General features: G+C 41.3%; 1 protein-coding gene across 2 annotated transcripts in view; it reads left to right on the top strand.

Annotated features, from left to right (window-relative positions):
- The first annotated feature begins 748 nt into the window (after nt 1-748).
- VCL (vinculin) overlaps nt 749-18,965 on the top strand; it is a 69,808-nt gene continuing 51,591 nt past the window's right edge. For both annotated transcript variants that reach the window (XM_080620337.1, XM_080620338.1), the window contains exon 1: nt 749-1,164. In XM_080620337.1, coding sequence (XP_080476463.1) covers nt 997-1,164 — 168 coding nt within the window. In that variant the 5' untranslated portion in view covers nt 749-996. The remainder of the gene's footprint in view (nt 1,165-18,965) is intronic.

Genomic DNA, 18,965 nt, shown 5'->3' with positions numbered 1-18,965 from the left:
AGCGGGACAGCGAAGACACCCCTCCCCACTTCAGACGGGGCGCGGGCGGGAAGCAGCCCCCGCCGCCTCCCGCCACTTCTCCTCAGGGGGACGGAAGCGGTTGGGACCGCGCCCCGGGCGTGACGGGCCACGCCGTTCCGTACCGGCTGCGGGCACCCTGAGGGGAGATCGCGCACCCCTGAACGGAAGGCAGTCGCCGCTGGGGCGAAAGAGATCGAGGCTGCGGGGTGAGGAGCGCTCCCAGCAGGAAGCCGCCCGAAGCGGCGGCTGGGAACAGAAGGAGGATGTGGGCAAGGGGCGTCCCCTCCTCAGTCGTACCCAGCCACCCGCACCCCGCCGGGACGCTCGTCTCAGCCCCACAGTCCCAACCCGCACCGTCAGCGGGGCGCGGCTCAGGAATCCCATTTCCCCTCCCGTTCCCTCGGCCACTATATCCCGGCACCTCAGCTTTAATCGTCTCCTTATATGGACACCAGAATGTCTGACGTCACCTAAACGCTGGGAAACCAGCGCCCGCGCAACCAAGCTTGGTTGGGAAGGCGGGTGTTGCGGAAAGGCAGCGGGGCGGAGGGAGAGGGAGGCTCTGGAATGTTGATGGACGCGGCAATACGCCACTGGGAGCTGCGGTCCCGGCTCGGTCATTGGGCGACAGCGGCCGAGGGGGCGGGGAGCCGTGGGAGGGTTAGGTTGTGGTGATTGAAAATCCGCCGCCTGGCTGGAGTGCTGTGCCAGTGCGGGGTGGGCGCTGCCAGGGGGAAGCGGCGGGGTAGCGAGTTCGAGTCCCGCCTCCGCGAGCTTCAACTAGGCACTGCTTCCCCGGGCTGTTGCGGTCTGCTCCGGGGCGAGTGGAGCTCCGGGCGGGCGTCTGTTTTCCTTCTGTTCTTCGTTTTTTCCTTTCGCCGAGGCCGCGGCTTTCTCGGTGGGGCGCGAGCCCAGAGGGACAGAGTTTGCCAGGAGTTTGTGCGGACTTCGGGTCCCCGCCCCGCCGCCGCCGCCATGCCCGTCTTCCACACGCGGACTATCGAGAGCATCCTGGAGCCAGTGGCCCAGCAGATCTCCCACCTGGTCATCATGCACGAGGAGGGGGAGGTGGACGGCAAGGCCATCCCGGACCTCACCGCCCCTGTGTCGGCCGTGCAGGCCGCTGTCAGCAACCTGGTGCGGGTGAGTAGTGGCGGTTCCTCCGCTCCCTTTCACGGCAGCAACTTCGGCCGCTGCGGCCAACTTTGGGGGCTCCACGGCTCTACTGACGTGCCAGCCTTCCTCCCCGCGTCCGCGATGGCCGCCCGACCGGCGCCCCGGGAGGGAACGACCTCCCCGACGGTGCCGCCTGTAGCAATGGCTGAGGCAGAGGCCGGGAAGGGGTTAAGCTGGGAGGCTTTCTGGATCCCTGCGGCTTCTGTCTGGCAGCCGTCTCCGGCTGTTCGGGCCGCGCCGAAGGGCAGTGAGTTGTCCGGAAGAGCGAGTTGTTCACCGTTTTTCTGAGGGACGAAGTCTGCTTTTTCTCCACCTGAGGAACGGCATAATGATAAAGTGCAGCGAAGTGCTGAAGCCGCTGCTGGTTGTACCGCCCTCTCCGCTCGCTGTGGGGTGCACCCTAAAACGGCTCACAGATGTCTCTGATATGCTGTGTGGTTTTTGCTGTCTTGGAAACTCCTATTTTAAGTGTATGCACTATAAAAGGCAAAATACTTACTTGGTGGGATCCTACCCTGAAAAAAACCCAGAAGCCTCCCAGGCATGTGGGTTTGGTTTTTATATTGGTGGGAGCTGGCAGTTCCTTATCAGCGCAGGAGTTGAGGACAGAGTCGAGGAGGGACAGACCTGTGGATTGTAGGCAAAGTTTGGAGTTGTAACTTGCTCTGTTACATAGCCTCGAGTGTGAGTTTCTGTTTTCTTGTGCAGAAGCTAAAGGTGACTGAAAATCGGCTTGAATATCTTGCCTTCTTGAAAGCAGCTGTGCATAGCATGTCTCATTAACATCTGAGTATTTGCAGTATGGATGTTTCAGTTGGAGAAGTGCAAATGACTCATTGAAATGTTTTAGTTGCATTAGTACTTGTATAGCCAACTGCATCAAAAGAATAGCAAACTGTTGCAAGGCAGAAATGTCTTGCTTGATATAGAAAGTACTGCAATGTTGCAGACTGCTCTATTGCATTTACAATTGCATGGTAATACTTACCTTTCATGTAAGTTCAGTTTTGAACATCAGATGTTACTTGCTCACTTTGAATCCTGTAAAATTCTCAAGTCATTCATGGCAAGTGATATCCTTGCTGTTAAAATTTAGCTTAAAATGAAATACCTGCATACACTTAAAATATTGTGTTGCAATTAACTGATGTGTTAATACACTGAGATCATAAGGATTGTGGGTATAAGAAGCTGTCAAGATGACTAATGTATGTGATGTGTTTATTAGATTTCAGTCTGTAGTACTTTCTACTGCTAGAATAACTTGCCACTTTGAGGTTTTGCAGTTTATACAGTGTAACTACAGCCCTTGATCCCCATGACTCCATGAATTTTACAGGACCTACTGTCTGGAACACTTCCACTTCTTGCTGACTTTAGCTGAAACTCTTGTTTTTAGGAAGAACAATTGGTCTGCAGCAATGAAGTGATGTAATAGGTGTATTGGCTGTAAGGATATGAAGCCTGAGTATATGAAATACTTTTCCTTGAAAGGAAGACTTCAGAATAATGCTCTGCTTCTTTGAGCTTAGCCTGTATTACTGGGTTGTATGACTATTTCCCCCCACCCCCATTCTCAGAAGAAACCTGATCTGATAAAGTTGCATTTATTAGAGAAGTTGAGAAAAAGAATTAATTTCTTTCTGCAGCTTGGTAGTGCCAGCTCTTCTTTCATTTTGGACTGCTTTGGAAACCTGGTTTTCACTTCTTGCCTGCTAGCTAGACAAAAGCAAAGACTGTTGAATTATTTTCTGTGTTAATTCACAAAGAGCAAATAGAATTGTAATCTGAGGTGGTACTTAAAAGGAAGATGCCCTGATCTAGCAGAATACAGCTATGACTATGTTAGGAAAAATACTGAGTTAAAGTTCTGTTTCCTATCTGGAGCTGTGTTTTCAGTGCATCATTTTGAAGTGCAGGGGTGATCCATGAAACTGTAGTTTCACAGGAGCAGGATAGGTTACCTAATTGCAAGTCTTCTGGTGGCTACACAGGTGACAGCAAAGATGGAATTGTCAGCATAACCAAGACAGTAATGTAACTGCTAGCTCTTTATGTTGCTTACTGTCTGCTTTGGGTTCTTTTTGTAGCATGAGTATCACAAAGTTCATGATGGTAGGTACTGATCAGCAGTGAAATTTTGAAGTAATAACTTGTCACACAGCAACACAGCTCTCTGACTGCTCAGCCTATATTAAGGACCCCACAGCTTGGAAGGTGCAATATTCCTGAAACTATTGCATCTGTAAGGAACTGCTGGTAGCAGTGTTTGAAGTGTTTAGACTCATTCTTGTGCAAGGTCTAGGAGATGTGCTGTGTGGGGAAATGTGCTAGGCTGTCAAAGTTAATAAAATCAACCTTTACAAGTTAATCTTCCCCATGTTATATACCATGGTATGCTTAAATCTATGTTGGTTGCCAATATGTGACTGTTCAGTTCTACTGTGTCTTGAATATTCTCTCGGGAGATAGCTTTTGCAAAGTAATACTCAAACTGCTTTGAAGTAACTTGACAAAATTTCTTAACAATGAGGTAAGGTGCATATTGCTCATGCAAAATCTTTGCATGTAGAGGTAAGTGGCAGGCACTTTTTTTTTGCACCAAAATAACCTTTGACTGAAGCCAAGAATTTGAGGGAGAGGCTTCTGATTAATATCACAAGATTAATAATGTACTAAGTCAGTCCTTTTTTTAACTGAAGATCTTAATGTTTTTGTTGGCTGATACTTGGGGTGGATGTGTTCTCTTATGGGAGGGTTGGGGTTTGGTATTTCTTGTAGCTAAAGAGGTGACACCATAAGACAACAGAACTGGTTGGGAGAGGGAGAAAATAATCAAGCCCAGTAGACTGGGAATAATTTAGAGCTTGCTGTATAGACTGTTTAGTGGGTAATGAAATGAAACTGTGAATTCTAACTGATCAAACTTAACTAGAAGGAAATGAACCATATGGTGGTTTTCAATTTATTTTTTTCTTTTGTAACGCATTCATCAAACTTTTAGCCTATTTTAAAAGGAGGAGTTTCTATAAAAGACAACTAAGGATAATGCAGAAATTTTAAACCTATCACATGTTATATAAAATAACTTTATTTCGTAGAGGAGAAAAGTCTCTTCTTTCCAACAGTGAATTTAGAAGCGTTTATGGCCAGAGCATTGTTATATTACTGCCAATTGGAGAAAGCAAGTTCTCCTCTGATGTTTTAAACTTCATTCACTTACTACCTTGCATGGATTCTAGCTTTCTGTCAGTACAGGCATAGCACACTCATGTCACTTCACTGGTTTGGACAGAACTGCTTCAGAGCAGTATTGCTGCTGCTGCTCTGCTGAATACCAACAGTACCATGGGTTGAGTTCTGACACACTAGGAAGTAATTCTTTGCATGAGAATTAAGGTAACAGAGGGGAGCCTGGGAAGGGACTTGAGAAGTACACATAATTTAAATAGTGCATCAGGATCAGTGACTCCAGGAGGTGATGGCTTTTCAGGGACTGGGTTGTTGAACCATGTCAATGCTCTGAAAGATCTGACCTGCTTTAGCTGAGAACAAATGCCTGACCATTATCCTGTTTTTCTGTCCTTCCTTTTATCTGAGCTTGAGCCATCTGAGGACAGTGACATTGGCATAAAATTCTCATAATGAAAGATTGAAGACATAGTCACAAATGAAATGGCTGAGATGTTTCAGGACAGCGATCTGCTCTGGAAGTCCAGCACGTGCCTACATGATGATGCGGCTTCTGCCTTTCCGTCTTCCATGCTATAAGTGCTGTCTTTTTGTATTTGAATCTGTATGTTTTATAAGCGTCCACATGCATCCAATTTCTATTACATTCTTTTTAATATGGAAAAATTGCCTTACTGCCTATTAAATTGTTAACCATTAAATTTCTCAAGAGTGTATTCTTGATGGATGCTGTGATATGCCTTTGCTTTGATTTGGAGGCTTAAAGTATAGTGACATCTTTCAGCGTCGCAGTCACTAACTACAGCTGGCAGGTCAGGCAAGGCATCAGCAAGGGTCTCTCAACTTATAAATACCCTGTCTTGTAGTCATGGTTTGTCAGATCATTTAAGTAGAGCTGAGTCAAGCACTATCTTTAAAAGTAAAAAAAAAAAAAAAAAGTAGTCTTGAGTAAGATTAAGCCTAACTGGAGATTGATGAAAACAACACCCTGTAGTGCTGGGTTAAAATCATACACGTCGGAGGGTTTTGTCACTTGCTAAAGTTGTGAGGGCAGTCTATTAAAACTACTGCCAGCTGAAGCCCACCTCATCCAGGCATAACTAAACCTACAGAATTTACTCTCAAAATGGGTGGAAATCTCTACCAGTACTCAGGCAGTGACAAAGTTTAAAAACAACAAATTCAAACAACCTGAACTGTCGAAGAGTTACATTTAATGTAGCTGTAGCAGCTGTCTTATCATAGTGGATGAGGAAGTAATGATGACCTGAAGCCATCAACATGTTCTCAGTTCGTATACGTCTGCCTCTGTCAAGTGAGAAGTTGCTTGGAGTTACAGGGCCATGCAGGAGGAGCTGTGCATTTTCCCTGAAGAGGCTGTAAATTGCCTACTAACACCTGCAAAACACCAGTTTGGAAACTGCCCGTATAAATCTGAAAAACGTAGCCTGCCTTGAAATCCTTGTCATGATTGCAGCAGCAAAAGTTGAATACCTGGTGAAACATTTAGAATGAGGAGAAATGGTCTGACTGTTTTGGAGAGTGGATGGGAAAATGGCTTCTTCATCCTTAAGTGTTCTTCTAGCATAGCTGACTTGCCTGTATCTGAGAATACACAAGTGAAGTGAGCTGTTGAGGACATCTTAGTGTTTATTGAGAGGAAATTAGCTTGCCATTTTTATGGGTTTATTTATTCACAAATCTTGGAAGAGGATGGAGAAGAAAAGAAAAATGTAAGCTTTCCTTGTGGAATTTTCGGCACATGACAAAAGATGGCTCTCAAGGGATTTTTTTTTTTTTTTTTTTTTTTTTTTTTGTGTGTGTGGGGTGGGGTTTTGGGGTTTTTTGTTTGTTTGTTTTTTGTTTTGGTTTTTTTTTATGTTTGTAGCTTGTTGTGGGATATGTATAGATCTGCCTTTCCCCATCTCTGGGTTTTTGTATTGGATTACCTTTAAGCTGAAAGAAATGGACTGACAAAGCACCTCATCTAAGCTCTACAGAATTCCACCTTAATTACAAGCAAATGAGAGGAGTACAAGAGTCCTCATGATAGTGTGAGAGAGTAAGACTTTTCATTATGGGTTTCTAGGTCTTATCTGTGTGTAGTAGAGAGAGTTTAAACCATAAAAATTTCCTTCTTTTTCGAAATAGGACATACTACTTGAGCGTACCTGCAATTTCTCTTAGGATGATTTACCATATTGTGGAAACTTTGGCTGTATGTTCTGAGGAAGTTGATAAAACCCATTAGGGTATGTTCACAGGAGGAAGAGGGAGAAGACTGATGAATAATAAAAACACATCATAAACTCCTTACTTGTTTTTATCTGTTAGGAATTGTCTTTACAAAAGTGATAAATTAGCTTCTGATTTGAATGGAATAATCTCTTTGTTCTGTTATTATGCTTGGATGCTTAATTTACACCAGTCTCTTCCATCAGCTTTAAAAGGAATCTTTTGTTCTCTGTTCCTTTAAATGTGCATAGAGATGGTTAATGCCTCCATTAGTAATTACATGCAGCTTGGGCTTTTGGGCGTAAAACCTGAGAATATTATTATGGAATGGGTGATGTTAAAGTAGCAGTTGAAACAAAAAGTTCCATATGCCAATAATATGGTGTATTCCACTGCTGCTCTGGAAAACTTAATGTGTGCTTTCTGCTGCCTAAGTGAATTACACCAGTGAGGGAGGAGTTGTGAAATCAGTATTAATGTTTAGTGATAAGATTCTTGTTCTGGACTTCTTGTAACTTCAGTCTCGTGTAGTTTTGCTTTGTGCTTTGAAACAAGAAGATGTTTTTCTCCACATAGTGGTATTGAACTGCAGACATAGAATTCCTTTTATAGAGTTTACTAAAACAATGAACCAAGTAAAACATGGTTCAATGTGTTTTACACTTAGAAATGTGTAGCTTCAGAACATAAGTGGGGTAATCTATAGGTGTCTTCCAATTCCAAATACAGTTGAAATTTGAATTGATGAAGCAAGTCTTTCAGAGTTGTTTTAAAGATGTGTTAGCAAACACATGATGTTAGTGCTGGTTAGCGGAAGTGATGCCTGAAATCATTAACTGGTGGTTGCGAATTCTGGGATATGTTTCTTGTTCCAGATCTGCTAGAATTCTTAAATAAAAGCCAACTTCTCTGTTGTTCAGCTTTTGTCTGTTCCGTAGCTCTTGTTTCTGACTTAATTGTTTTACTAAGTGTTACTGGCTCCGTATCTTTTTACCTCAAAACCAAAGTATCTGCTGTTAATAATATGAATCTTCTGCTGCCATTCTTCACTCTGAAAAGCAAGTCAGAGTGCAAAACTAGACCTTAAACATTGCAATATAATGATTTTTGGTTTTATTTTTTTGTTGTGGGTTGGGTTTTTTGTTGTGGGTTTTTTTTTGTTTGGTTGTTTTTTTGTTTTTGTTTTTTTTTTAACTTATTTTTACTTTAGTGACACAAGTTCTATTCTATCACTCAGTCAAACACTGAGGGCAATTCTTCTTGACATAGAACTTGCCCCTGTGATCATGGTTCTTGATTCCTGGAGAATGATAACGTTCCTGGCATTTATCTTTAAACCAAGCAATATGAGGTCTTACTAAAGACCATTGTCGTTAGCTAATTTAAACAGTAAAGCATTTTTTTATGACTAATATAACTGTTATAAGTGTCCATGAAATTAAATGTAATGTTTAATTGTAAGTTTATTCCTTAATTTTCATGACAAAAGGCAAGAGAGAATGAAACCTGAATAATGTCCTGTAATTAGAGTCTAAAGCAACAACTTGTGTTGATGCATGGAGTTACACCACAGATGAGCGGTTATTGCAACTATTTGCATTTCAGAAGACACTCTGGGTTTGAGAACTTGCTGTATGGAGAGATGAAATCATGAAAGAAGGCTGGATCATCTTTTCAATTACAAATATTTCACCATTAACTATCTCCTTAAAACATGAGCCTAGCATCCCAGCAACTGGGTTGATGGAGGTGGGTGTGGAACAAGAGTTCCATGTACTCTTAAGTACATGGAACTCAGGTCTAGTTTGTTCCTGTAGTAGTTTCAAGCCCTAGTGAATCTGTAAGAATATGAAAAACTAGATATAGAGAATCAGTAGAGGACAAACCTTTCCTTTTCTTGGTTTGCCTAATAATTTAAGTCTACTGAGCTATGATTTGTAGTTGCCCCTATCCTGAGACTAGAACCAGAATTTTCTTTTTTTTTTTTTTGTGAAAATGTGTAGAGTAACTCCCTTTATTCAGAGTAAGAGATTTGTTTCAATTATTTACATTAGGAATAATGGTCATTGGGTAACAATACTGGCTGATGAAAGGAAAAGAAGGATAAAAATTCTTTTAACTGCCAAAGGCTTTCTATGATTACTGAAACTGTCAGCTCATATTGATTCTTAGTTGATGATGATCTCTAACTCTTCTCACTGAGAGAACCTGTGTTTGAACAGTTCCCGAGTACCCTGATTTCATGGGTAGGGTAGGAAACTGATGATTCATGACAGGGTTCTCCCACAAAGAATGGAGAAAACAAACAAGCTGTTCCTGTAGAAAACGTGTGTGTCTTGTTGCTGTTGGCTTAGAATCTCTATGAAGGCACCTTTTGTAATAAAACTGCATTACGTTTTCCGTCAATGGTTACGCCCACAGGAGAGCTTCTTTCACAGAGGATAGGTTTTCATTGTGCCAAATATTCAGTGTGTCTTGGGAGCCTGTGGTTGTCAAACACAGATCTTCCCTGCATGCACAGGTAACATTCCTCCTGAGTCACCTGGTCCATGCTTCTACCTCTTGTGTCCGTGCTTTTCATGTCAATTTTGCCAGGGCCATTCTCTTCATCCATGTCGGCCTCCTGCCACATTTGCTTGACTTCCTGTTCATCAGGGTGAACCCTCCTTGAGTTTGAAAGAGGTGATCCTTGAAAATCAACCAGGCCTCTGGAACCTCTCTTCTTCCTAAGATTGTATCCCATGGTATTTCTCCAAGTAGGTCCCTGAGGAGGCTAAACTATGTTCTGAAGCTCAGAGTCTGACTTCTCTTGTTTTTTTCCTTTCAGGATCCTGAAATATCATGGTCACTGCAGCTGAGGTTGCACCTGACCTTTGCATTCCCAACCAGTTCTTCCTAGTTTCTAACAGCAAGGTGCCTCATATCTTTACCTTCTCAATCTCTATCTACCTACTAGTGAAAGGTGATATTTACAGTTTAGTGTGTGATAGGAGAGGTACAGTATTCATCACTGCAGTGGAAGTAAGCAATTTTCATATTAAATTGATTTTTCTGTTGTGGCCTAACAAGGTTTTACTTGAGCAGCCATCTTGCCTAATCTTTTTCCTTAGGTACACGTGGTGCCTAAATTAAATAATGAAAAACAGAACTGAGGAAAAAGTACTGCTTTGGCTTGTTTTACATGCTTTATGCTCAGATATGTTTGTGTATGCAGCTTAAAATGTTTGGGTATGCTGCAACTGTTCTGGTCTCAATACTCTACAAACTAGAGTTGTGACAGTTTTCAGTCACTTGACTAGGATATAGGAAATCTTTTTTGGTAGTTCCAAAATTGCTTAAATTCCTTAATTGTCCTAAAATGTACCAATTAGTTAAAGGCAGTCTCAGCTCAGGTTAGCAGTAGTCAAAGACCAAAAGCTTTATTCTGGAATGGATGTAAATGTAACTGCATTTGCAACTTGTAAGGATATTCAGGCATACTTAATATTCTTGTCAAGGTGTTTATCCAGTAATGAATCTTTTTAAAGTAGGTGATAGAAAAGATTGCTTTTTGCATTTTCTTTTTAATGGACCCAGGGGCCATACCAGACTGTGTTCTTTTCAATATTTATGTTCTGTTTGTGGAAATAGTAAAGTACAATGGTATTAAACTTGAACTGCATTTTAGTAGCTGCGTCTTTGCATCGTTTACAGAGACAAGCCTGTCCCTCCTCAAATGCTGAAGAGTGCACAAGAAAATAGCTGTAAAAATTAATTTCTTAAACAGGCATAGTCACAGAAGTGCCAAAGTAACACTTTGAGAAGTGGCAATTATTTCTGTAACCCCCTGAGTTGATGGAGAGCACTCTGGCATATGCTGGGTATGTCACAAGTGTCACCTTAGCTAAGTCATTGTGTGATGGCAGACAGTAATGTCTGTAAGCCATGTTGGTTGTCACCAGTTGCCTCCCTTTCCATGTGCCTTAGCATAGTTTCCAGGAGGATCTGCTCCCTGGGAACTATTGCTGTAGTTCCCTGGCTTTTCCATTCCTCTCTCCCACCCCCCTTAAAAATGGGGGTTGTTTCTTGTTTTCCAGTCAGTGGTAACTTCATGGGACTGCCATGACTTCTCAAATATGATGGATTGTGGCTTAGCTGCTTCATCTGCCCATTCCCTCGGGACCTATGGATGCATCTTACCAGATCCGATGGACTTGTCCACCTTCAGGTTCCTTAGATGGTCTTGAACCTGATCTATGGAGTGTGGTTTTTCATGCTGCCAGTCCCAGCCTTTGCTTTCTGCAACTTGGGTGCTGTGGCTGAAGCACTTGTTAGAAGACTGAAGGGCGAGCGGGGGGATGGAGTTGCGTACCTTAGCCTCCTATGACAGGGCTACAGCACTGGTTGATAAGGAAGAGCAACTGATGTCATCTACCTGGACTTGTGCAAAGCACCTGTTGCTGTCCTGCATGACATCCTTGTCTCTAAACTGGAGAAACATGGATTTGATTGGTGGGCCACTTGGCAGATGAGGAATTGGCTGGTCAAATTCAAAGAACTGAAGTCAATGGCTCGACAACCAAGTGGAGACCAGTGACAAATGTTGTTCCTCAGGGGTTGGTATTGCGACCAGTGCTGTTTAAGATCTTTGTTGGTGACATGAGCAGTGGGATTGAGTGCACCCTTAGCATGAAGCTGTGTGGTGTGGTTGTCAATCTGGAGGGAAGGGATGCCATCCAGAGGGATCTTGACATGCTTGAGAGGTGGGCCAGTGCCAAACACAAGGTCCTAGCACATGTGTCATGGCAATCCCAAGCACAGCTGCGGGCTGGGCAGAGACTGGATTGAGCGTAGCCCTGCGGAGAAGGACTGGGGGTGTTGGCTGATGAGAATCTCAACATGAGCTGGCTTCAGTGTGCGCTTGCAGCCCAGAAAGCCAACCGTATACTGGGCTGCCTCAAAGGGAGTGTGACCAGCGGGTCAAGAAAGAGGATTCTCCTACTATTCTGCTTGAGTGAAACCCCCCTGCTGCAGTACTATGTCAGGCATAAGGGTGTGGAACTGTTGGAGAGAGTCTGGAAGGGGCCATGAAGATGCTTAGAGAGCTGGAGAATCTCTCCTATGAAGAAGGTTTTGTGAGACCTTATAGCAGCCTGTTGTTGTTTAAGCCCAGCTGGCAACTAAGTACCATGCAGCTGCTCTCACTCCCCCTGCACTCCCCAGTGGTGTGTGGAGGAGTATTGGGGAAAAAATGTAAAAACCTGTGGGATAAGAACAGTTTAATAGTTGAAATAAAAGATAATAATTAACAGGAGCAACAATAATAATGCTAATAATAGGAAATAGAGAGGGGAAGGAATAAACCCTGTCACCTGGGGGGGGTGTGTGTGTGTGTGTGTGTGTAAAACACTCAAAGTGATGCACAATACAGTTGTTTACCAATGACTTACCAATGCCCAGCTCTTCCTTGAGTAGCCATTGGCTTCTCTAGTCACCTCCCCTGCAGGTCATATACTGAGCATGACATTCTATGGGATAGAATATCCCTTTGCCTAGTTCAGGTCGGCTGTTGTGATTATGTTTCCTCCCAGCTTCTTGTGCCCCTCCTCACTGGCAGAGCATGGGAAACTGGAAAGTCCTTGATTTAGAGAAGCACTACTTAGCAACAATTAAAATGTTGGTGTGTTATCAACATTATTCTCAGACTAATGCAAAGCACAGCACTGTACCAGCTACTATAGAGAAAATGAACTCTATCCGTGCTGAAACCAGGACACAACCTTCCACTATTTAAAAAGGGGGTCTACAGGAAAGGTGGAGAGGAGCATTTGCAAGGGCATGTAAAGATAGGACCAAGGGGTGATGGTTTTAAAACAGAAGAGGGTGGATTTAAGTTGGGTATTAGGAAAAAAAAAAAGTCATTACTGGGATGGTGAGACACTGGAGCAGATTGCCCAGAGAAGTTGTGGCTGCCCCATCCCTAGCCGTGTTCAAGGCCAGGCTGGACAGGGCTTTGAGCAGCCTGGTCTAGTGGAAGATGTCCCTTGCCTTGAAACTAGATGATCTTTAATGTCTTTTCCAGCCCAAACCATTCTGTGAGTCTCTTCTGTCTTTTGTTTTCTTGAATTTTCATGAAGCACTTGCTATATAATGTAAGGAGCAGGTGCATCAAAATGGGAAGCTTATTCAAGGTGGAGTCAGGAAGTCCATATCCAGTTCTTTGCCCATTATAGTCTTCTAGCTATTTTTTGCATATAAGCTGTTCGGTTGCTGAAGAGCCTGAGAATCCTCCTGTGAAGCAGGGAAGCTATTAAAAGCTGTCATCTGGGACTTCAGTTATTTCAGATGAGTTGCTTCCTCTGCTGTTTTTAAATCTTTTCCTGAGTTTGGAAGAGGCTGCATATTGCAACTGGTTTTGAGAAGGGATGCATTAATAAAACTTTATTTTCTTATGAAGGCCTTGTTTTGCTTGCCTGCACAAATACTTCCTCAGAAGGAGCAGCAACAGGCTTCAACCAAACTAGTAGTAGTTACCTGGATCTCATGTGAATTAACTGTGTTGCAGGAGTTTTTGGGTAGGTTTGGTTCCTGGAGGCCACAAACTCAGTTATGTTTTGAACAGATGGATTGCTCATAAATGAGTAAAATATCTGTCTGTGCATATCAACGAATAGTTAAATTGTTGATCTCAAAATGGGATATAGTAGAACATAATTGAATGAAACAGTGCTAAGGTGTAGCTGCACACAAGCTGGCATAGAATCATAGAATAGTTAGGGTTGGAAAGGACCTTAAGATCATCTAGTTCCAACCCACCTTCTTTAAACTCTATGGGAACCTTTGTCAGTTGCTAACATATGTCCATATAGTAATTTAAACTTGCTTAGGAGAAGTTTTTGATACTGAAGTAGATGTATTGAATGTTTTTCTTCAGTTATCACAATGAGAAAAAAAATGCTGCTTTAAGCATCTATTTGGAAGTTACTGGCAAGGTTACTTGGTGTGTCTATTTGCTTTTAAAATCTTACCTTTTTTTCTTTTTTGTAACTCTACTTAAGATTGATTTCAAAAGATGTTTCCCATTTCAGCCTCTGAATACTTATGCAGGTGTCTAAATATCCTTCAGTTAAGTCTTCAAAAGCTGATTTGGTTGCAAACAGGTCACAAAAACCACTCAGTAGTTGAAAGAAAACATATTCTCAAGTATAAAAACACTTACTAGATTTTAGGTGAGATAAGTTGGTAAACTGACTAGTGTTTGGACTACACTAAAAATCACTTTCACAAGCTTAGCTGCCTTTGCAGCTTTTACAGCATAATAGTTCTGCTGAATAACTGAGATAAACAAAAGAAGTTTCTCTGGAACTCCAGAGCAGTAGTGAAAAGATGGCTTTTTTTTTTAGCCTGCCCTGACACAATGACAAAAAAAAAAACCTGTGAAGGGCTAGTAACTGCCAAGTGATTTAACTGTAGCAGCTGAAGAAGTGCTGTTTGACTCTGCCACACTTATAAAAAGTCCCCTTTTTCTCAAAGAATGAAGGATGGGGAGTGAGAACATCCGTAAATCTTAGGCAGGCCTCAGCTTGACTTCAGTCTTTCTGTGAGGAGTCAAAAAAAATGGTGGTAGCATGGCATGTCTTTTCTTTCTCTTAAGTTGATGTTGGAAAAAACCTGCATTCCTTAACTCTCTGACTAGACTCCAGTGGCACTTGAGCTGTCAGCCCAGCCTACCCTCTGTGCAGCGGAAAGGAATGTATTTTTCTGTTGATCTGATTTATTTTTTTTTTTCCCCTATTCCCAGCTTGCCATCAGTGATCATTGTAGTTCAAAGCTATAGAATACAATGTGGCTTATCTCTGAAGTGCAGTCTAATTTCTGGCATAACTATTTTGCTCTGACACTTTTTTGAGCAGGAAGGGTGAGGGATGGAGACAGGACAGTTGGAGTATCTGACCTGTTCTCCAGTTTCTCAGGATAGTGAAATGCTAAAGAGACTTTGTGATCCCGAAGCAGTTACTGACTACTACAAATAGTTGTTGCTTACCCTTTGTTGTGGCAGATTTTACATAGTTGTCCTGTGCTTTTTTCTTGCAAGGAGCAAACTTTCCTGCAAATGGATTATTAGTTTTAAATATTTTGGTGATGCTGATAACTAACATTGTTACTGTGGCAATGGAGGAAGTAAGCTGTAAAGGGGTTTGTAAACTTGATGAATCTAGCTTCTGCTTTCACGATTTAGTGCAATTCCTTTCTTCAAACAGGTTTTCCAGTTCACTGGTTAGCTGGCCCAAAACCTTGTATTTCTCTTTAATATAGTATAATGGTTGCTCAGAAGAGGGGTTCCCTTCTGTTGCATTGTTTTTAAATTTGGAGCAACTTCCTCAAATAGGACAAGATGTTGCTGGGAACAAGTGTAGCTTCCTGTACAGGAGATCCTAGAATCATAGAATGGTGGGAGTTGGAAAGGACTGTAAAAATCATCTAGTTCTTATCACCCTCCACTAAACCAGGGACGCCCTCCACTAAACTAGGTTGGCCAGAGCCCCATCCAACCTGGCCTTGAACCCTTCCAGGGATGGGACTTCCACAGCTTCTCTGGGCATCCTCATAATGAAGAATGTTTTCCTAATAGTTAATCTAAATCTACCTTCTTATAGCTTGAATCTATTCACCCTTGTCCTGTCACTACATGTCGCTGTGAAAAGTCCCTCTACAGACCTCTTGTAGGCCACCTTAAGGTAGTGAAAGACCACAATAAGGTCTCCCTGGAGTCTTCTCTTCTCCTGGCTGAATAAGCTGAAATGCTTTTAGTCACATTTGCAGCAATACTGCTGTTTCACTTTTCAGCCACATTCTTGTAGCAGCTAAAGGAACTTCATCTGTAAATGTGTTTACCCTCACAAAGATTTAAAGGACTTTTTCATTGATTTCTGTTAAAGTTCTAAAAGGAATTTAAGTTTGGAATAGTACTTATGACTTCTCAAAATGGTAATAATTATACTACCAAGTGTTGGTGGTGCTTTAATATTCTTTTCCAAGGTGGAGTTGATTTGTCAACATTCTTCTAACATGACACAGCAATGATCTGCTGTTATATTTAAACTGGATAATATTATGTATTTGTATAGTGTCTGGCATGATGGAGCTCTAAAATGTAAAGTTTTAAAAAAGTTGAACTTTCTTATTTGTTTTTATGATTGTGTCAAATTTAAAGTAATAGGGGCCAAACAAATTATTGTTAAAAAGTCACACGGATTTCAGTATTGTGTGAACTACTAAGCTTTCCAGTAGGGACAGATAGAGTAAGGGTAATGCTTTCATAACAGGTGAACATAGAGAAATATGATGTAATATATATTAATGTTGTGCCAATGCGCTGGTTTAGAACTAAGTTCACTCTGGCAGTGGTTTGGGTGAAAGGAGGTTTTGATGGCTGAACATAGACTGTAAAAGTGGCCAGGAGTAGATTCTGTTCTAAATGGCATGGAAGACAATTGTTCTGAGTGAGAAATTAGCTCTGTAGAATGAGTTAAATGATAAATTCTCAAAGGAATCACTGACAACTAGGATTTAGATTACACCACTCTTATTGGTAATGTCATCCCATAGTAGGAGATTCTGACTACATTGGTAACATCTGCTGTTATGCCATAATTTATTAGCCTTTACCACAAAAAGCACTTAATCTCTTCGAAGAATATTTGTTTTCAGTGTGAGTCAAGAAATAAATATCAAATGCTGTTGAAAGTAGTTGTCTTCAGAGCTTTTTTTGGATGTGAAAAGTGATTCCCTACTTGACTACATAGTAAGAAATTTCATTAAAAACTAATTTGAACAGCCGAATAAGTCTTCACCTAACTCAGACCTAATGCCAGATCAGACATTTTGTTAGGGTTTTATTTTTTTTAATATCCTCTTTTTTATTTCTGCTGAGTGGCAGCTTTGTAATAGTTTGTAAGTTGTTTGAGTCCACATGTAAGTGGGTCGTCTTCTACATGCTGAATTGCTTGTGGAGCTGGTGATCACAAGCAATGAAGACAAAATCAAGCTGGAAAATAATCACATGATATCAAGTTTCTGATACACTTCAGTTTTTAATGGTGCTGTCCCTTAGAAAATGAACACTGTCCCTTGGAAAGCAGCCCACCATTTCTAGTCCTTATTCTGTTTGATGTAATTAGATATTGTTGTAGCTAAGTAAAACATCACATTTAGTGTGTGAGCAATGATTTGCACCATTAACTTAAGTACATGTGAGTTAACTGTAAAATGAGACTGTTATGAAAGACAAATTATTCAATATGCTACAGAAGGTGAATAATAACTATAAAATACCATGTTAGTACCTACTTGCTGGTGAAGAAACGTTTACTGTGGCAGGCCTTTTGCCAAAAGATGAATGCTGTGAGTTTATGTTGCTTCAATCATATATTAGTGAGCACATGAAGATACTTTAATATTAAAAACTCAGTGAAAAATACTACTTTATCAATAAAGGTAATTTTAGATGAGTATGTTTCCCTTGAGGGAAACACTAGGATTAAACAAAGTCAGTGAGGGACAGAACTCTTCCTAGTTCCTGCCTTTGCAGGTTAAGTAAATAGGTTAAGGTGGTATTTCTTACGGGTTCCTTGTCTGCCTCAGTACATGGTTTAGCACTAAACCCATTTAGTTTTTGTAAACCATCAAGGTAATGGAAACAGATACTTGCTTGACAGATAACTAAGCCAGCACTGATGATAGGCAGATGAGATCAAGTTTAGTAACTCGGCCCATGGAATTTCGTAGAGTTCATCTATGAATTGTCATAAGGATTTCAGAACTGCTTAGAATGAAGGGTGGTCTGTGGAAAGTGGCTTTGGCAAAGCAGTTACAATTAGAATATGCTTAAAAGCAGTGTCAGCAACAGTTGCTATCTTCAACTTAGATAAAAATTCTGTTACTCGGGAACAGCTGATGCTCTAGGAAGGAGCTTGTAAGGGAAGCAGGGCTGTGCTCTTCCTTGATGTGGAAGAGGGAAAATCAGTGTTGGACAGACTGGTATTCAGAAGTTAGCAAAAGTTTGCATATAACAAATAGAAGATCCTAAAATTCAGTGCCTGGTAGCCAACCTATGTTTTCGTTTGTGGTATATTAAAATGTAGTTAACAATACTTGTCAAATTAGCAGTGTTTTCAAAAAGTAAATTGGGTCATAAAAAGTAACAACAGAATTTGTAGCTAGCAGAAAGTCAAAGTGAAATTAAGGCATTTATAATGGGCGTCTGTATTGCACCTGATTTGTTCAAACATCTTGGGAACTTGAGATGAAGAGACTTCTCTACTGTTCTGCATCTGAAACTTACTCAAGAAGTGACATATTAACTTGTCATTTCTTTTTTCAACACCTTGAATATTTTCTCTGCCAACATAGAAAATAACAATTTGGTATTCTTGTTACAGAGACTCTCCCCAGCTTAGTTTGTTATTCTAATGTAGGGAAGAAAACAGTCTGGGCAGAAAGTCTGTTACTATCTATGTGAAGCTATAGGTTGGGTTGGTTTAGAGACTGTCTGTGCAGTACAATATTTATCTGTATTAGAAACACAGATTCTCATAGGCCTCTCTGCTGTATCTGGAAAGAGATCCTTTTTCCACTTGATATGATCTATGGTAATAGACCTGTGGTAAGGCTTTTTATTATTACTCTGTTGCCAACAGAGCCCCAAAGCCTTAATCTTAAGTAAACTTTTTAGATACTTTTGCTTGATGGCTAGGGGAACAGGATGCATCTCAGTTATTGCAGGTGGGGCAGGGGGAGATCTTCATCAACCAGAATTTTCTCCCAACATGCAGATCATTAAGCAAACCTACCAGCAGTGTCATGGTGTTTGGTTGCTTGTTTTTCAGACAAGTCTGAATAATGAGAGAATTTATTTCTATGTCACATGTGTTATCTTTTATTACCATACTCATCTGTGCATACATCTGCAGCAGGATTTATGTTAAGAGGTGCTTTGAAAACTTAGTAGTGATTCACAGGTCTGGGTACATGCAAATTAACTGGAAGCACTTTTGGAGTCTGGATGCTGTTTGATATGAGGCATGTTCCTTAGACTTTCTTGTAAGGTAAAAGTAGCTAGTTGCAGCTGTGAATCACATTTGTAGGGGACAATTGCTGTATCTTATTTTTCCAGGTGAGTTTTGTATATGCTCAAAGGTCAGAGCTGATTTGTGTTATTTGACTGGAGTTACAACTTCTTAAAGTAGTTTAACTCTGAAGTACTGGTTTAGAAGAAGAAACTCTTCTTTTGATAAAAGAACTGCTTTCCAAATTATATTCTGTAAAAAGTCTCATGTAATCAGTATGTGCTTTTATTTCCT

This window comes from Psittacula echo (assembly GCF_963264785.1).
Source record: "Psittacula echo genome assembly, chromosome: 6".
Taxonomy (NCBI): domain Eukaryota; kingdom Metazoa; phylum Chordata; class Aves; order Psittaciformes; family Psittacidae; genus Psittacula; species Psittacula echo.
The sequence above is the reverse complement of the archived record's forward strand: the minus strand, read 5'-3'. Positions and strand labels throughout refer to the sequence as shown.